Below are 19,102 nucleotides of genomic sequence, written 5' to 3'. Positions count from 1 at the left end.
CTCTTGGAGGGGAACCAGGGAGAAACTAATGACGGATCTTTTGCAAAATAGGTTTTCTCCTAAAAAAATATTTAAAAAAATATTCAAATACTATACACAGGGTTTCTGTACTCCACTTTTTGCGTTCGCATTTGCATATATTACCAAGAAACAACCAGCTGTTCTTCGTGAAATATGCGAAGACTCACCACAATGTAGGAGTGCAGACTTTTCTCTTGTGTAGACAACTCATCTCATCTCTGCATAAGCAGATGGTCAGACACAGCTATCATTCCACTGCTGTCCACACCTGTGACTCTGTGATGAGTGAAGAGTCTTAGTCAGACACAGATATCATTCCACTGCTGTCCACACCTGTGACTCTGTGATGAGTGAAGAGCCTTAGTCAGACACAGCTATCATTCCACTGCTGTCCACACCTGTGACTCTGTGACTCTGTGATGAGTGAAGAGTCTTAGTCAGACACAGATATCATTCCACTGCTGTCCACACCTGTGACTCTGTGACTCTGTGATGAGTGAAGAGTCTTAGTCAGACACAGATATCATTCCACTGCTGTCCACACCTGAGACTCTGTGATGAGTGTAGGTTTGGACATGAAGAGTCTGACACGCAGATGAGCTGAGTGTGCCCCTTCTGTCAGGCAGGACGGTGCTGATGGGTAATTCACTGGACCAAAAATAAACAAATAAATCAGACAGACACCACCAACACAGTACCTCACCACCCACATCATTGGTTCAACATTACCTCACCTCCCACCCCATTGGTTCAACATTACCTCACCTTCCACCCCATTGGTTCAACAGTACCTCACCTCCCACCCCATTGGTTCAACATTACCTCACCTCCCACCCCATTGGTTCAACATTACCTCACCACCCACCCCATTGGTTCAACATTGACTCTCTCTGCGTCTCTCCGACAAACAACTCCACCCACAGAGGAAAACTACCCCCGCTTCTCCTCCTCCTCCTCCTCCTCCTCCTCCTCCATTTAAAAATCTGTCAGATTTGCCATTGAGGTGAAGAGACAAAGTAAACAAGCCTGAGCAGATTGATGTTCACCACACAATAATTGCAAACAACAGATATTTAAGGTAATGAAGAGCACATTGTCCTTATTCCTGATTAACCCATCTGATAGTTTGTCTTAACCTAGCAAGCTGCTAAATGATTTAAAGACACAACTGCACATACATCCAAACAGCCAGTTCTCAGGCCCACTGCAGATGAAGTTCTCTCATGAACACCATGTCACACCAAGCACTGTGTTGATTCCTCAGGTATACCAGCTACACACTCTCCCATCAGAGTCCTTTTCACTTGTTCTCTCCCTCTGTCTCCTTCTCCCTCTCTCCTTGCCTTCTCCCTCTCTCTCTCTCTCTCTCTCTCTCTATCTTTCTCTCTCTCACACACACTCACACAGACACACACAGACGTACATTCTCAAATAATCTGACTGACTCCTCCTCAACAGTGTGACAACAACATCTCTGCCACTCCTCCTTAGAATAAAACACATGAAACAGAAACTGAACTCTCACACTGTTATCTCCCTGTGTGCGATCGTGGCTGTGAGAAATGGCAGAATCTTCGACCCAAAGACAGGATTCTTTCACTTGTCCAGTTTGTCTGGATCTAATAAAGGATCCGTTCCATGTGGGCACACTTACTGTCTGGTCTGTATTAAAGGTTGCTGGGATCAGGAAGATGGTAAAGGCATCTACAGCTGCCCCCAGTGCAAACAGACATTTAGTCTAAGACCTGTTCTCAGTAGAAACATTCTGATTCCTCTCTCCCTCTCTCTCTCCTTCTCTCTCTCTCTCTGTCCTTCCTCTCTCTCCTTCTACCTTGCTCGCTCGCTCTCTATCCTTCTCTCTCTCTCTCTCACACAAACACAAATTATTTTGCATGCCGAAAACCAAACAGTTTTGATATGTTCTTTAAATACCATCCAAACTTGAACACAACAAATACACTATTTTCATCTGAATGTGATGTTTTCAACATCTTATGAGGTTTTATCAGAGTGTGCATCATCTCAGAGTGATGTCACTGCCATTAACTTCTGTTAACAGATAACATTTAAAACCAATATGAGCCATTATGAGACACCATGCTTTTTTAAGTCTGAAAGTATTCCCACAGCGGCCAATTCTCTCACTCTCACATGCAAGTTCTCATAGCCAGCAACCTAACCTAACCGATATAACACCTGCCCAACCATTGATCCTCCACAGCAGGATCTCTTGGTGTTGCCGTAGCGATCCAGATGCCTGCGCCTGAGCTCAGAGACGATGCGGAGTGAGTAGACAAGGATCAGAGCCAGGGGGACGAAGAAGGAGATCATGAAGACAGACTTGTACCAAGGGGTCCAAAGCCAGGCACACCAGGAAGCTCTCGCACTGCATAGCACGTCCCACCACCAGCTGCTGTGGCACCATCAGGAGGTGGGCGTCGAGGGAGACGGTGAGCGCCCACACCACCACAGCGATGCCCACAGTCTTGGCGATGGATGCGGAGTTGAGGCGGTGGTGGGGGTGCAGCACGCGCACATACCTGTCCAGGGCGATGAGCGCCAGGAAGGTGATGCTGCCGCCACGGTTCAGGGACACCAGGAAGAGGAAGATGCGGAGAGGTAGTAGCTGGAGAGAAACAGCAGCACCACGTTGAGGAAGAAGTGGGCCAGGGCCAGGTTGAAGAGGAGGACGGTGCTGCTCTTCCAGGGCCTCATCTGCCAGCAGAAGACCCAGAGGGCAAGGCCGTTGCCCAGGACGCCCAGCAGGAACTCTCTGATAATCAGAGGAGGCAGCGCTCTGGGGAGCAGCTCACCCTCGTAGGGACAGCAGACGTTCGCTGACCACTTCATGCCGCTGTGTCTGTGGGCAGAACTCTGGATGAAATATCAACAGTTCTGCTTTTATTTTCAAACACAAAGGTTCAGACCGACCACAAAACTGTCCAAAAGGTTCTATGTAGTCTGAAAGAGGAACAGGACTTTACATGGACCTGTGCCACTTCAGGGAAGTGACGTGCATCTCTGTGCAATCTCAGAATGGCAATATTTGAATGGGTTGTTGAAGTTTCTCATCTTTTCTAAAATACTGCATATTTTCTCACACTGTTCCATGAAAATTGATACATTAAGATGTATGGAATATTCTTCAAGCCTGATATGTGTGGTGTAGATTTTAACTAGGAATTAAACTTAATATAAGTCACCCACATACACTCAGACATACATACATACATACACACACACACACGCACATAGGAAGAGAAAGGAACACATTCAGTATGCAAAGTTAGAGGCATAAACATTCAACCAAAGAGGCAAAATCATATCTGGTCCTGTGAGGCTACTATGTAGATCCAAGTACATATGCACAGACCCAAGTGCTCATGGTGACCCGGGTTCGAATCCGACCTGCGTTCATTTCCTGATCCCACTTCCCATCTCTCTTTGTCTCCCACTCATTTCCTGTCTCTTCACTGTCTTATCAAATATATAATCAAATCAATATAAGTAAAGCCCCCCCCCCCCCCCCCCCCCCCCAAACAGGTTAAGAGAGCATGAGGAGAGGAATGAGGACAAGGAGAAGGAGAGACTAGAAGAGTCAAAGAGGCTAGTGATGAAGTGATAGTGATAGAGAATGAAATAAAAAAAACAGAGAAAAGGTCTGAGAAGGATCGTTACAGCTGCTGTAGTAATATTGGCTGCAGCAGGAGCAATGGGAGTGGCTCTTGAGTTGGTGCTGGGACCTGCTGCAGTAGGAGGGATTAGTGTTGCACTGTGGGAACTGGCATCAGACTTCTCCCAGAAGCACTTAGAATAAGGAAGGGTAGGTAGGGTAGTAGAGCAGAGAGAAAGACAAAGCTGGAACGTTTGGACCCTTTTTGTATTAAAAGGGTTGAACTGTTATATCTGTTATATTTTACTCCATTGATATAGACCAAGAAAAGGGAATGATGAAAATACTAATTGCGCTGTTGCTCTGCCTGCCATTGCAGAAATAAAAGGATGTTTAGCCATACTGTGTCATCATATCGTTCCCGTTTGTCTGATTGCCATCCTTTGTGGAAGCAAAAACACACAAACAAACCTCAACATGTATAATTTCAGACTGCATCTACCACAAAAACATCCCAAAGAATGCAGCTAATTTGATTAAGCTCATTACCATAATTAATAACTTGTTTTTTGTCAGTCTGACTCCAAAAGCCCATGTGGCACAGGAGGAAAGGACAGAAAGAGAAATAATAAGTGTGAAAGTGGTCATCAAAAAATGAAATGACCACGGATCCGTGTAGTGGTTTTGTAATTCAGTAATTCACTGAACGACAACTAACCAAGGACACGGCCATGAATGTGGCTTTGGATGCAACGATCAGTCCTGGAGCCTGGACTGCTCCAAATCTGATTACTCTTTCAGACACAGTAACGAGGAGACTGAACTTCCCCCTAGTGGCCAGCTCCAGAATAGGAGTGTACATGTGGATCACAGAGCATCTTTGATAAAATTAACAGAATCATACGGTCACGAGAAACAGTTCATGAGATCTGTTTAAAATAACTTGTATTGTGTTAAAAGGAGTTAAAATGCAAAACGTCTTTAATTCACTCATTATTTACTCCATTTGTTATTATTCAGAGCTGAGGTATAATGGTATTATCGGTGATCTGTACAGTAGGCTAGATGTGCCGGCCTGAGATCGATTGTTTGTGTGTCCACCCATGGATACAGCGGAGATGGCATTATTTTCCTCATGCGAGTAAATGTTCTCACTGAGGAAACATCACCCTATCACTCTCATGATTATTTCTCCACGCTTTTAAGGCATATTGTTGACATTTTCTCATACGAGTTTCAGGAGAATGTGTATGAAACATTTTACTGAGTATGCCAGCGTGTGTTTGTGAACGCCCCCCCATCTTGTTAGCAGAGTTCAACCCATGACTGCAAATTTATATCATATGCACATACAGTATGTCAGTGTATTTTATAGTCATTTGTGTATTGTTTCTTTAGTAACCCTTATAGGTTTTGTTACATGTAAACATATTTTACACGGCTGTCTGTATTTTGTTCATTCAGTAACTTCATGGGTTTTGCGACAATCTATTCCGTTATCGCTGCATGCTGTTTACCGGCAGCGGTAGAGAAAATGAGAATTATGTCTCAGGGAAACCCTGCATATGGTTGTAGCTTATGGTTATAACGTAAATGAGGTTTGTGTTGTAGCTATCTCAGTCACTACGAGTTTGAGTACTTCAATGACTTTATTGGTCGTTATAACACCGGCTGAACACGTTAGGTACAGTGGCTGATTCTCACAGAACCGCGAGCACAAAGATGCCCAACAACAAGTTATAAGTTCTCCTAACCAGGTGTCCCCGCCCCCTGGCTACTCTACCAGCCCCACGCAGTGCATAGCAAGGACACAGGCATACAACACAATGAACATGAACATTAACACATACAGGTCGTTACAGTATTATACTGCAGCCAACCCGTTGCTTGTTTGTAAACTCTGTGTTTGATGATTCATTCAAGTAAATGTTCTCACTGAGGAAACATCAGCTTTTTATTATTTCTCCCTGTTTTTCAGGGGTGTAACACACACACACGCAAACATATGCACACAAACACACGCACGCATATTTCCCCGCCTCCATCTGACCTTGGAAGACCGAAGCTAAATTACTTCTAGGAAGCCACTCCTCAGCACATCATGTTCTGGTGAAAACGAAACTTAAGTATCACTCTCAGTGTGCTTGTGGTTGTGATAGGAAAGCAAACAAAATGGCAGAGGCTATTTCAAAGAAAAGAAGAAAGAAAGAAGAGGACTCCTTCAAGTGTCTAGTCTGTCTATATCTGCTGAAGGATCCAGTGACTATTCCCTGCGGACATAATTTCTGCAAGAGGTGCATTGAGGGCTGCTGGAATCAAGAGGATCAGAGAGGAGTCTACAGCTGCCCTATGTGCAAACGCACCTTCACTCCCAGACCTCCACTCTACAAAAATCCTCTGGTTGTTGACATGGTCGAGACATTTACGAAGACCAGAATCCAAGCTTCTCCTATAACTCCCTCAAATGCTGGACTTGGAGATGTGGAGTGTGACGTCTGCACTGGGAGAAAACTCAAAGCTGTGAAGTCCTGTCTGGAATGTCTTTTGTCTTACTGCGAAACTCACTTCAAAGCTCACAATGACCTGAACCCAGGAAGAAAACACTCAGTGATTGATGCCACAGGAAATCTACAGGAGAGGATCTGCTCTCATCATAAGAAGGTTGTTGAAATATTTTGTCGAACCGATCAGAGTTGTATCTGTTATCTGTGCACGATGGACGAACATAAAGGCCATGACACAGTCACTATTGCAGCAGAATGGACAGACAAACAGGTCAGTTCTGGACATACATGTGTCAAACATTTCTATGAGGGCTCTTATACATACATGCTAACTGTCAATGTAATACTATAACTACAACAATACTATCTCACAAGTCTGGTTGTTTCCGCAAATACTTTGCCCGTTAGAGAAAGGAAGAATCAGGAAATGATTATCAGGTGCAATATCCAGTGTTGAGTAAAAACAGGTTCTACAGGTTCTGAACCAGCTTGACAAGTTTTACCAGTGCTCCTCTTGAACTTAGCTAATGGCTTTATCCTGATTTTCACTTGAAGATGATAACGACTGCTTCAATGTGTCATTAAATCTCTTGAAAAAACTGAAATGTACTTAAAGGTTTTTGCTTATGAATGTTCAGTTGTCATGTGTGATATTTGATCATTATTTTGTTTGTTTTTGTTTTTGTTTTTTAAACAGAGGCAGGTGGGGCAGACCCAGAGGAAAATCCAGCAGAGAATCCAGGAGAGAGAGAAGGAGCTGCAGGAGCTGAGGAAGGCTGTGAAGACTCTCAAGGTGAGAACTGACCACATAGGACAACAGCTGGCTCAGCAATCACTTGTTATTTGGTTATCACCGTTATGCTGCCATCTCTACATGATACAGACCATCACAGGACCAACATGGTTTGGCAGGATTTGCCCTTGGTCATTTGATCAAGAAATGCCAGTCACACCACGAGTGAGTTTGCTTCTTCACTTACCTCTGTGGGTCTCCTGCCACCCTCCTCTTTGTGTGTCTCCTAACAGAGCTCTGCACAGACAGCAGTGGAGGACAGTGAGAGGATCTTTACTGAGATGATCCGCTCCATTGAGAGAAGGCGCTCTAAGGTGAAAGAGCTGATCAGAGCTCAGGAGAAGGCTGAGGTGAGTCGGACTGAAGGACTCCTGAAGCGACTGCAGCAGGAGATTGCTGAGCTGAAGAGAAGAGATGCTGAGCTGGAGCAGCTTTCACTCACAGAGGATCACATCCATTTCCTCAAGGTAATTGTTGATGATGGATTGTTAGTGCACAGAATGTTTGGCACCGATTTATGTTGAATATATTCCTAGGTGGAAATTTTAATTCAATTCAGATATTGTTGAATTTCCTTCAAGGATCTCTACATTTCCAGATAGATCCTCATTCTTCATATTATAACACAGTCCACAGTACTTTGAACAGATACCTTACCCCATTAAGTTTCAATGTCTGTGAAGAAAGTTTTTGTATTTATCACTGAAAACATTTGAGCATGATGAAGACATTTTCATTCTTCAGAAAACTGCTCAAAATCATTATGGCAATTGTTAGGACAGGATAGGTCACATGGTAGGAAGAACACTGACTGACAGGTGGGGCTTGAGTGATGTCACTACCTGTGGTTAATTGATAAAAGCACATCTGCCCTGACATCATGGCTTACAGTTTGTTTGGAGACACTTGAGGTGCACAGGTGCCTGCCACTCTGCCTCTTTGGTCAGGTCACATGTAGGTCAAGGCAAACCAGTCGCATTTGGACATTTGGGATTCATAACATCAACCAAAAAACTTGAACTTAAGGAGTCGGCACATGGGCTTACCCCACTAGCAGTTAGCCAGCTTATTATTAAACACATTAATAATAATTGTCAGGTTTTAATGGCACACACGACACACTGCAACACACACGTGCATATATGGGGGCGACACAGGACACACACACACACACGCCTGAGGTCGAGGTGAATTTATTCTCTGCCTTTTTCCCATCCTGGACCGTCCTTCCTCCAGGACCTCCCAGGAGCAGTGGGCAGCTTGTAAGTGCCCGGGGACCAAGTGAACCATCCGTCTTGGTCAGGGACGGACAGGAGAGTTCTGTTCTTTTTGCATGTTTTTTCTGTTTGGGTTCTTAGTACAGGAAACTCCTTGTGAACATGCAAACTCCACACAGAAAGGCCCGGGAGATAGCCCACCTGAGCACTGAAGGTCCGAACCCATGACCTTCTTGCTGTGAGGCGGCAGTGCAAGCACCTGAGCCACCGTGCCACTATATATAAAAAACCTACACACACACGCACGCACGCACGCACGCACGCACGCACGCACACACACACACACACACACACACACACACACACAGGCTGCAACCAGATATTCATAATATTACATTTAGTTCACATCTCAAACATCAGAGGATAATATCTTACTTAAGAGTCTCGTGTGCACTGTGATAGTTGACGTTTTTACTCTACCTCTAACTCTACCTCTCTATCTCTGTCATCTCTTCTTCCCCTCACTCTTTCTCTCTATCTCTGTGCTTCTTTATTTAGACTTTACAGTCGGTCAGTGAGACACCTGAGTCTAAAGACTTATCCTGCATCTCTGTGAACCAAGCCCTATCTTTTGAGGCTGTGAAGAAATCTGTCTCCTCACTAAAGACACAGCTGGAGAATTTCTGCAAGGAGGAAGTCATGAAGATATCTGCATCAGGTTAATCACATTACTCACATATGTTTACATGTAATGACTTACTATATTTTCCCTCTGGATTGTACTAATAAGCTAAATGTGATGGTGAACTTCAGGAACCTGTATTTTTTCAATATCACATATTTGTAACATATCCTTTGTATGTCAGTGAAGCTGAGATACTCTACAGGTGTCTCCATGTTAACTTGTCTTAAGAGGGTCTTTAAGATTAAAGAAGCTGGGGACTCATAATGTCCCTCAACAAGAAACCACAAATTTACTGCCATCATAAAAACAGAAGGTTGATGCAATGTTGACATTTACACCAGTCAGTGTTTTCTTTCTTTCTCTCTCAATAGTGACTAAAGTCCAGGCTGTTTTCCCTCCTGAACCTACAACCAGAGAGGATTTCCTACACTGTGAGTTTGACACAAACACATTTTATACAGTTTACTTTATTCCAAATCATGTTTAAGCAGTTCAACATTTCTTTATGGCTGTTATAGTTCATAGGTAAGAGTGTATTTTCCAGTGTCTTTTTCCATTTTCCTAAAATAGCGTTCTAAACGGTAGGAGATGTAACAAATGTGCCACACCCCTGTCATATCAATCACCCACACTTAATTTAAACTCAGTTCTCCGCATCAACACACACACACACACACACACACACACACACACACACACACACACACACACACACACACACACACACACACTTCATTTAAACTTTTTTAGGTTTTTAGGCGTTTTAGGTCTTGGCCAAAGACCAGGCCAGACACAGTCTTCTGCGTGCATCTCTTAGGCACATTTGGAACATGAACTGCAGAAAACTAGAACACTGAACTGCCATTGATTTCCAGCTGATATAAAATATGCACTTGTCCTATGTATGTGGGATCTGTAAAGCTATCATATCAATGAGTCACACAAACACAGACACATACACACGCATACACACACACAAACACACACACAAATGTAGACAAACATCCATGCAAACATGTAAAGAATCTCACACGACAACACAAATGCATGAAAGCGTGGTTGGGGTGAGTAGGTGTAGGCTGAGGGCTTCTACAAGTAGATCAGGTGGAGAGACTACAGCAGCATCCCACAGCAAAGATAGTCTAGACTACAAGAGGAAGAAAAAGACGTTTGTATTATTTTGTATTTCCCTTCCTCTCCCCCTCTCTCCCACTCTCTGTCTCTCACACACACCCATACAACTAATCACACCTATGGACTTTCACATACAAAGACACTTTCACACTTTCACACTCCTATATACGAAGGACTCATCTCACACAAAGAAATCAAATGAAACAAACCCAAATACTTACACACACTCAACATCAATCATTCATACAAAGGACTCCCTTCAGACAAACACACACACACTGTCTTTCTCTCTCTCTCACACTCAGACACACACACACACACACACACACACACACACACACACACACACACACACACTCAGACATAAACATGCTCACTTTTGAACTTATGAATACAGACATTCACACATGTACACCTGCACAAACATGTACAGATCTACACACACAGACAAATCTCACTTATATGTGAAAGTCCCTCACAGAAGAAATCACAGAAATAAATCTCATTCCCCAAACGCAAAGATTCATATAAAAAAAACACAACCACACACATACACACCTAACACACACACACACACACACACCTAACACATATAAATATCTACGTTTGTCCTGTCTTCTCCTCCATCAGACTCCTGTCACATCACACTGGATCCAAACACAGCAAACAGAAACCTCCATCTGTCTGAGGGAAACAGGAGGGTGGAAAGGAGAGATGAGCTCCAGTCATATCCTGATCATCCAGAGAGATTTGATGGGTGTTGGCAGGTGCTGTGTAGAGAGGGTGTGTCTGGACGCTGCTACTGGGAGGTTGAGTGGAGTGGGAGGCGGGAGGTTTATATATCAGTCTCATATAAAAGCATCAGCAGGAGAGGAGGGGGTAATGAGTGTAGGTTTGGATATAATGATCAGTCCTGGAGTCTGAGCCTCTCCAGCAGCAGCTCCTCTTTCTGGCACAATAATAAACATACTGCACTTCCTCTAGTGGCCAGCTCCAGAATAGGAGTGTATGTGGATGACAGGGCAGGAACTCTGGCCTTCTACAGCATCTCTGACACAATGACCCTCCTGCACAGAGTCCAGACCACATTCACTCACAAACTCTACCTTGGGTTTGGGTTTGGGTTTGCGTTTGGGTTTTTTTTTTTTCATGCTGGATCATCTGTGAAGCTGCTGTGAATGAGATGTACAGATGCTGAATCCAGACTACATTCACCCAGCCTCTCTACCCTGGGTTTAGGGTCAGACATTAGATCACCAGTATGTACCGCACTGGTGGTCTGGGATGAAAAAAATGGTCTTTAGATGACATCTGAGGCCGAACTTTGAATTTATTTACAACCCTAAGTTAGGATGATGAATAAAATGCAAATGAATCAGAAAGAAGCAATTTGGTAAATTACCCTTTTTTGTATTAGATTACCTTGATTACATTTTGTCTTGATAGCTTACACACTATAACTGGGCCTGTTAACTAAACATCCCAAACCATGACGCCATCTACCAAAAGACAGACTCATTTCCAAAAACTACAAAACACTATCCCCATGTTTTCACATATGATTCAGATTTGTTGTGCAAAACTCTACAGACAAATCCCTTCATATATCAGTGGCTGCACCATGTGCTAATTCAGTAAGCACTGGTATTTAATTTCATTAATTTAAGTCATCACAGCTCAAACCCAACTAACACACAATTCCCCAGGTGGAAACACTAAGGGCCTCATTTAGGCTACTAACAGGATTGCGCCCATTTCAGGTGTAATTTCTGCGGGTAAAGACATAAAACTGGATTTCCAAAGGAGGCGCACCTGAGTAAAAGCGCAGATTATCACTGCTGGGAGGGCATAAGGGAAAGTGGGTGTTAGTCGCAAAGAGATGGGAGGAGATGCGTAAAGTGCGCCTAATTATGTATTAGTAACGAAACAAGAGGTGTTTTAGCATGACATATCAGCTGCTAAATGAAAACGATGTGCCTGTGAGAAATTTGAAAAAGACGAACATCATAAATGTTATTTTTTATATTTGATATATCATTTAATATAGGCATATACAAAATTGTCCCACCAGCTAGCTGTTCGGCCACGTCTTACCCAGAATCGCCGCACATTGTATGGTTTAGACCGTATTTTCACCCATAGATCAAGCACACCGAGTACAGTGCTTGCCTTCTGCGTAGGAATAACGCGTATCTATTCGGGAAAAGCACTTGAATTCGAAGTACACTAACTAAACTAAGTAAATTGTAGAGACAGAGCAGCATGTTCATTTCACCTTCGATGTTTATTTTGACGTTATAGCCTCTCGAGCGCAAGCTACCCCCAGTGTCATGGCAACCGAACGTCTGAAAACTTCAGTTTCCCCTGTCCACGCTACAAGTCCAGTTTTCAAATGTATCCGCCTAGGGCAGCGTTTTTGAAAAGCATGGTTTTCAGTGTTATCCTAGCTATCTCTAGCTTAGGGAACCATCTTAACAGTTTGCCGTTGCCTGTGTGTGATTAACTCATGTTAATATGTGTGAATATGAACTCGTGAACATAAACTCGTTAATATGGAGCTGCACAGGCACCCTGAGTGGTAACCATAGTAACGCTGAAAAGTTTATTTCCCAAAATCAGCTCACCAATAAAAGACAGTATTGAATTCAAAGTGATCGCAACTTTTAGTGTGGACAGAAGGGCTAAATGGAGAAATATTTATGAGATTCTATATTTACCCAGGTTAGTTTGCTGTAACCTCGTGAACCAAAAGCTCTAATTCTAATTTGAACTCATCATCCATGGTGGAAGGAACACGCAGGCTCTTTCTTCCCTATTTTAGCTGCGCGCTAAATAACACTAATGGGCGGGGTTAGGCGCTGATTACGCTGGTAAGGGGTCGACACATCTAGAGGAGGTTCTTCTTTGATAAATACAATGCAAAATATTGTGCGCTATATGCGGGTTGGCAAAGTCGCAGATTGCGATGCGGTCGCAATGTTAGTAAATGAGGCCCTAAGAGTCAAAAGTGGTCACACACCAATCCGAACCTAAGTATAGGTAGATTAATGGGCCATGGGTCACTTCACTTGTTTTGGAACAATGGATCCACAAAGACCATAAAGTACTAAATGTTTTTTTTTCTTTGCTTTATATTGGTAAATACATGGAAATTATTGTACTGTATTCGACTATTGTACTGTATTTTACTACAGCACATGAAGACTTCTAAAATTGTATACATATGTTGTGTCCATATGTATACATATGTTGTTTATATTGTGTTCATCATGTGAAGAGGTTGTTCTGGGGGGAAACCATAAGCGCCATCACTCATTGCAGTAACAGGTTCTTACAGGAGTGTTTTGAATTGATCTCACCAGAGCAGAGATGGGCAATATTTCTATTACTTGTAGTATTTCCAGGTATACCAGCTATACACTCTCCCATCAGACTCCTTTTCACTTGTTCTCTCTCTCCCTATCTCCTCCCTCTCTTTGTCCTTCCTCTCAAATGTAAAACATGACTGGAAATATACTTCAGTTAGATTTTAATTAGTGCTGTCAAACGATTAAAATATTTAATCGCGATTAATCGCATTTATGTCATAGTTAACTCAAAATGAATCGCGATTAATCGCACATTTTTATCTATTCTAAATGTCCCTTCATTTATTTATTTTTTCCATCATTTTATTTTTATTTTAATGCCCTTATCAACATGGAAAAGTGAATTGGCTTGCTTTATGCAAATGTTTTATTTTATTGAAAACCAACATTGCCAAATAGGGCGGTACAAAATAAAATTTCAGGTAAACAAGGACTCAGCCTATAGTGCAGTTAAACCATGGCTTAATATTGTATTTTTTTTTCAAGTTTGCTGGGAACATAGCAGTCAGGCCTCTTATTTCAGAAACAATGAACCGTAACAGTTAGGTTACCAATAAAAGGTAAGCCTACTACTTCTTTGCTTTCAGCCAGCTGCCTGTTGACATTTTCAGACAACAGTGAAACTTGCTTCTTTTGCACAACACAACTTTTAAAAGTAAACTTTCCATTCAGAAGCTTTTTATCATCCATTTCGCCGTATGGCGCTCACCATTCACTCTCAAACCGTAACGTTAGCCTACTACACAGTTTGCGAGGCCAAAAAGAACGTAAATCAAAAAAAAATATATATATATATATATATATATTAAATATCTCGCGTTAATCTCGCGATAAAATAATTAACGGCGTTAAAATGGGTTTGCGTTAACGCCGTTAATAACGCGTTAAACTGACAGCACTAATTTTAATTATAAGATTTTTCTAGGGGTGCCAATAATTGTGGCACACATATTTTGGGAAAAAATATTTATTTAATGTCAACAGTTTTTTTTTTATTTCAATAGTTTTACTTCAATGAAAAGGTAAGATTTTTGTGAATATTTTGAGTGAAAGACCAAGAGGATAAACAGCAAAGACATTTTTTTATAGCCTGTTTTGCTCATATTCACTAGGGCTGCCAATAATTGCGGAGGGCACTGTATATCTTATTTTACTCCATTGGTATATAGACCAAGAAAAAGGAATGATGAAAATACTAATTACGCTATTGCTCTGCCTGCCGTTGCAGAAATAAAAGGATGTTTATCCATACTGTGTCATCATATCTCTCCCGTTTGGCTGATTGTCATCCTTTGTGGAAGCAAAAACACACAAATATAGTATAATTTCAGACTGCATCTACCACAAACACATCCCAATGAATGTAGCTAATTTGATTAAGCTCATTACCATAATTAATAACTTCATTTTTGTCAGTCTGACTCCAAAAGCCCTTGGCACAGGAAGAAGGGACACAAAGAGAAATAATAAGTGTGACAGGGGTCATCAAAAATGAAATGACCACAGATCCGTGTAGTGGTTTTGTAATTCAGTAATTCAGTGAACGACAAGCAACCAAGGACACGGCATTGAATGTGGCTTTGGATGCAACGATCAGTCCTGGAGCCTGGACTGCTCCAAATCTGATTACTCTTTCAGACACAGTAACGAGGAGACTGAACTCCCCCCTAGTGGTCAGCTCCAGAATAGGAGCGTACATGTGGATCACAGAGCATCTTTGAATAAATTAACAGAATCATACGGTCATGAGAAACAGTTCATGAGATCTGTTTAAAACCAATAATAACTTGTATTGTGTTAAAAGGAGTTAAAATGCAAAACATCTTTAATTCACTCATTGTTTACTCCATTTGTTATTATTCAGAGCTGAGGTATAATGGTATTATCAGGGATCTGTACAGTAGTCTAGATCTGCCAGCCTGAGAGCGATTGTTTTTGTGTCCACCCATAGTCCATGGATACAGCGGAGATGGCATTATTTTCCTCATGCGAGTAAATGTTCTCACTGAGGAAACATCACCCTATCACTCTCATGATTATTTCTCCACGTTTTTCAGGCATATTGTTGATATTTTCTCATACGAGTTTCAGGAGAATGTGTATGAAACTTTTAAGTAAGTGGGTGTAACGTTTTACTGAGTATGCTAGCGTGTGTTTGTATTGTAGCTATCTCAGTCACTACGAGTTTGAGTACTTCAATGACTTTATTGGTCGTTATAACAACGGCTGAACACGTTAGGTACAGTGGCTGCTTCTCACAGAACCGCGAGCACAAAGATGCCCAACAACAAGTTATAAGTTATCCTAACCAGGTGTCCCCGCCCCCCCGGCTACTCTACCAGCCCCACGCAGTGCATAGCAAGGACACAGGCATACAACACAATGAACATGAACATTAACACATACAGGTCGTTACAGTATTATACTGCAGCCAACCTGTTGCTTGTTTGTAAACTCTGTGTTTGATGATTCATTCAAGTAAATGTTCTCACTGAGGAAACAGCTTGTTATTATTTATCTCTGCTTTCAGGGGTGTAACACAGACGACGCAAACATACGCACAAAAACACACGCACAATCATATTTCCCCGCCTCCATCTGAAGACCGACGCACAATGACTTCTAGGAAGCCACTCCTCAGCACACTGTATTCTGGTGAAAACGAAACTTTCTCTCAGTGTGCTTGTGGTTGTGAGAGAAAGCAAACAAAATGGCAGAGGCTATTTCAAAGAAAAGAAAGAAAGAAGAGGACTCCTTCATGTGTCCAGTCTGTCTAGATCTGCTAAAGGATCCAGTGACTATTCCCTGCGGACATAATTTCTGCATGAGCTGCATCGAGGGCTACTGGAATCATGAGGATCAGAGAGGAGTCTACAGCTGCCCCCTATGCAAAAACACCTTCACTACCAGACCTACACTCTACAAAAATACTCTGGTTGTTGAAATGGTGGAGGCATTTACGAAGAACAGAATCCAAGCTTCTTCTATTACTCCCTCTATTGCTGGACCTGGAGATGTGGAGTGTGACGTCTGCACTGGGAGAAAACTCAAAGCTGTGAAGTCCTGTCTGGATTGTCTGTTGTCTTACTGTGAAACTCACTTTGGAGTTCACAATGATGTCAACCCCGGAAGAAAACACTCAGTGATTGACGCCACAGGCCAGCTACAGGAGAGGATCTGCTCTCACCATAAGAAGGTCTTTGAAATATTTTGTCGAACCGATCAGATTTGTATCTGCTATCTGTGCACAATGGACGAACATAAAGGCCATGACACAGTCTCAGCTGCAGCAGAACGGACAGAGAAACAGGTCAGTACTGGAGCTACATGTGTGTCCAACATTTCTATGAGGGCTCTTATACGTACTAACTGTGAATGTTATACTATAACTACAAGAATACTATCTCACCAGTCGTTAAGTCTAGCTGTTTCCGCTATCACTTTGCCCATTAGAGAAAGGAAGAATCAGGAAATGTTTATCAGGTGCAAATCCAGTGTTGAGTAAAAACAGGTTCTACACGTTCTGCGACAGCTTGAAAGTGTAATTAGATCTCTGGAAAAAACTCAAATATACTAAAAGTTTGTTGCTTATAAATGTTCAGTTGTCATTTAAGATATTTGATCATTATTGTTGTAAACAATCCACCGATCATGAAAAGAGGCTGTTTTTTTTTATTTATGTTTTTAAACAGAGGCAGTTGGGGCAGACCCAGAGGAGATTCCAGCAGAGAATCCAGGGGAGAGAGAAGGAGCTGCAGGAGCTGCGGAAGGCTGTGGAGACTCTCAAAGTGAGAACTGACCACATAAGACAACAGCTGGCTTAGCAATCGCTTTGTTATTGTGTTATCACCGCTATGCTGCCATTTCTATATGATACAGACCATCAAAGAAAGACATGGTTTGGCAGGATTTGCCCTTGGTCATTTGATCAAGAAGAGCCAGTCACACCACAAGTGAGTTTGCTCCTTCACTTACCTCTGTGGGTCTCCTGCCACCCTCCTCTTTGTGTGTCTCCTAACAGAGCTCTGCACAGACAGCAGTGGCGGACAGTGAGAGGATCTTTACTGAGATGATCCACTCCATTGTGGGAAGGCGCATTGAGGTGACAAAACTGATCAGAGCTCAGGAGAAGGCTAAGGTGAGTCGGGCTGAAGGACTCCTGAAGCAACTGGAGCAGGAGATTGCTGAGCTGAAGAGGAGAGATGCTGAGCTGGAGCAGCTTTCACACACAGAGGATCACATCCATTTCCTCAAGGTAAGTGTTGACGGATTGTTAGTGCACAGAATGTTTGAGGGCATAGATATATGTTGAATATATTCCTCCTAGGTAGAAATTTTAATTCAATTTAGATATTGTTGAATTTTCTTCTAGAATCTCTAAGTTTACAGAAAGATGCTTATTCTATGCAGTTACGGTGTGAAGAAAGTTTTTGTATTTATCACTCAAAACATTTGGGCATGATGAAGACATTTTCACTCTTCAGAAAACTGCTCAAAATCATTATGGCAATTGTAAGTACAGGTTAGGTCACATGGTAGCAAGAACCCTTTCTGACAGGCGGGGCTTGAGTGATGTCATTACCTGTGGTTAATTGATCAAAGCACATCTGCCCTGACATCATGGCTCACAGTTTGTTTGGAGGCACTTGAGGTGCACAGGTGCCTGCCACTCTGCCTCTTTGGTCAGGCCACATGTAGGTCAAGGCAAACCAGTGGCAATTGGACAACCATTTATGTTGGATTCATTTGGGATTCATAACATCAACCAAAAAACTTAAGGAATCACCACATGGGCTTACCCCGCTAGCAGTTAGCCAGCTTGAGAGAGCTGCCTGGCAGGCAGTGCTCACACATACACACACTCAAACATATACACACACACACACGCCCACACGCACGTACGCACACACACACACACACACACACACACTCGAACAAACACACTCAAACATACGCACACACACTCACAGACACACTCGAACACACACACACACACACACACACACACACACACACACACACACACACACACACACACACACACACAATCATCCACACAAGGTAAAATCCCACTATCCTGAATTTAAACCATGTAAGGATAGTGTGTAGTACGTAGGTGAGGCTTTGCTTTAGGGTACGTTGTGAGGAAGGACACAGCTAACATCAGACTAACCCCTAGATAACGCACCTTAGCTGCCAAGACTGTCCTTGGTAACAAAAACATTTGGAAGCCACATCCAGATGCTGCATACACACATCAAAGGATGATATCCAGATTAGGCTTAGGTTGCACCCAGATACTCATAACGTTACATTTAGTTCACATCTCAAACATAAGAAGATAATATGTAACTTAAGAGTCTCGTGTGCACTGTAATGGTTGAAGCTTTTAGTTACAGTTAACAAAAAAGTTTCCACATCAACTGTATCAACTTAATTTACTTGTCATGAAATGCAGATAGTACATTTAAACGTACAACTTACTTATACGTGGATGCTTTATTTTGAGAATGGAGCTATTCTTTCTCTCTCTGTTTCTCTATCTCTGTCATCTCTTCTTCCTCTCTCTCTTTCTCTCTATCTCTGCGTGTCTTTATTTAGACTTTCCAGTCGATCAGTGAGACACCTGAGTCTAAAGACTTATCCTGCATCTCTGTGAAGCAAGGCCTCTCTTTCGAGGCTGTGAAGAAATCTGTCTCCTCATTAAAGACGGAGCTGGAGAATATCTGCAAGGAGGAAGTCAAAAAGATATCTGCATCAGGTTAAT

General features: G+C 42.4%; 2 protein-coding genes across 2 annotated transcripts; both read left to right on the top strand.

The window, feature by feature from the left end:
* The first annotated feature begins 5,509 nt into the window (after positions 1-5,509).
* LOC122128492 (tripartite motif-containing protein 16-like) lies at positions 5,510-11,339 on the top strand. The gene is made up of 6 exons (XM_042708323.1): positions 5,510-6,409; positions 6,836-6,931; positions 7,165-7,398; positions 8,707-8,866; positions 9,205-9,264; positions 10,598-11,339. The coding sequence occupies exons 1-6, from the start codon at positions 5,807-5,809 to the stop codon at positions 11,143-11,145; spliced, it is 1,701 nt and encodes a 566-aa protein (XP_042564257.1). The 5' UTR covers positions 5,510-5,806; the 3' UTR covers positions 11,146-11,339.
* Positions 11,340-14,369: 3,030 nt separating this feature from the next.
* On the top strand, positions 14,370-19,101 carry LOC122128509 (E3 ubiquitin-protein ligase TRIM47-like). Its single transcript, XM_042708121.1, has 4 exons — positions 14,370-16,645; positions 17,028-17,123; positions 17,357-17,590; positions 18,937-19,101. Exons 1-4 carry the CDS (start codon positions 16,046-16,048, stop codon positions 19,099-19,101), a joined length of 1,095 nt encoding a protein of 364 aa, XP_042564055.1. The 5' UTR covers positions 14,370-16,045.
* The last annotated feature ends 1 nt before the right edge of the window (position 19,102 follows it).

The sequence above is a fragment of the Clupea harengus genome, chromosome 7, assembly GCF_900700415.2.
Source record: "Clupea harengus chromosome 7, Ch_v2.0.2, whole genome shotgun sequence".
NCBI classification, from domain to species: domain Eukaryota; kingdom Metazoa; phylum Chordata; class Actinopteri; order Clupeiformes; family Clupeidae; genus Clupea; species Clupea harengus.
The sequence above is the reverse complement of the archived record's forward strand: the minus strand, read 5'-3'. Positions and strand labels throughout refer to the sequence as shown.

Excerpts from the sequence above, each read along its gene's own strand:
- LOC122128492 (XM_042708323.1), top strand. The coding sequence starts at position 5,807 with ATGGCAGAGGCTATTTCAAAGAAAAGAAGAAAGAAAGAAGAGGACTCC. Across the intron at positions 6,410-6,835 it reads CAGAATGGACAGACAAACAG|AGGCAGGTGGGGCAGACCCA; the intron begins GTCAGTTCTGGA and ends TTTTTTAAACAG. Across the intron at positions 6,932-7,164 it reads AGGCTGTGAAGACTCTCAAG|AGCTCTGCACAGACAGCAGT; the intron begins GTGAGAACTGAC and ends GTCTCCTAACAG.
- LOC122128509 (XM_042708121.1), top strand. The coding sequence starts at position 16,046 with ATGGCAGAGGCTATTTCAAAGAAAAGAAAGAAAGAAGAGGACTCCTTC. Across the intron at positions 17,124-17,356 it reads AGGCTGTGGAGACTCTCAAA|AGCTCTGCACAGACAGCAGT; the intron begins GTGAGAACTGAC and ends GTCTCCTAACAG. Across the intron at positions 17,591-18,936 it reads ATCACATCCATTTCCTCAAG|ACTTTCCAGTCGATCAGTGA; the intron begins GTAAGTGTTGAC and ends GTCTTTATTTAG.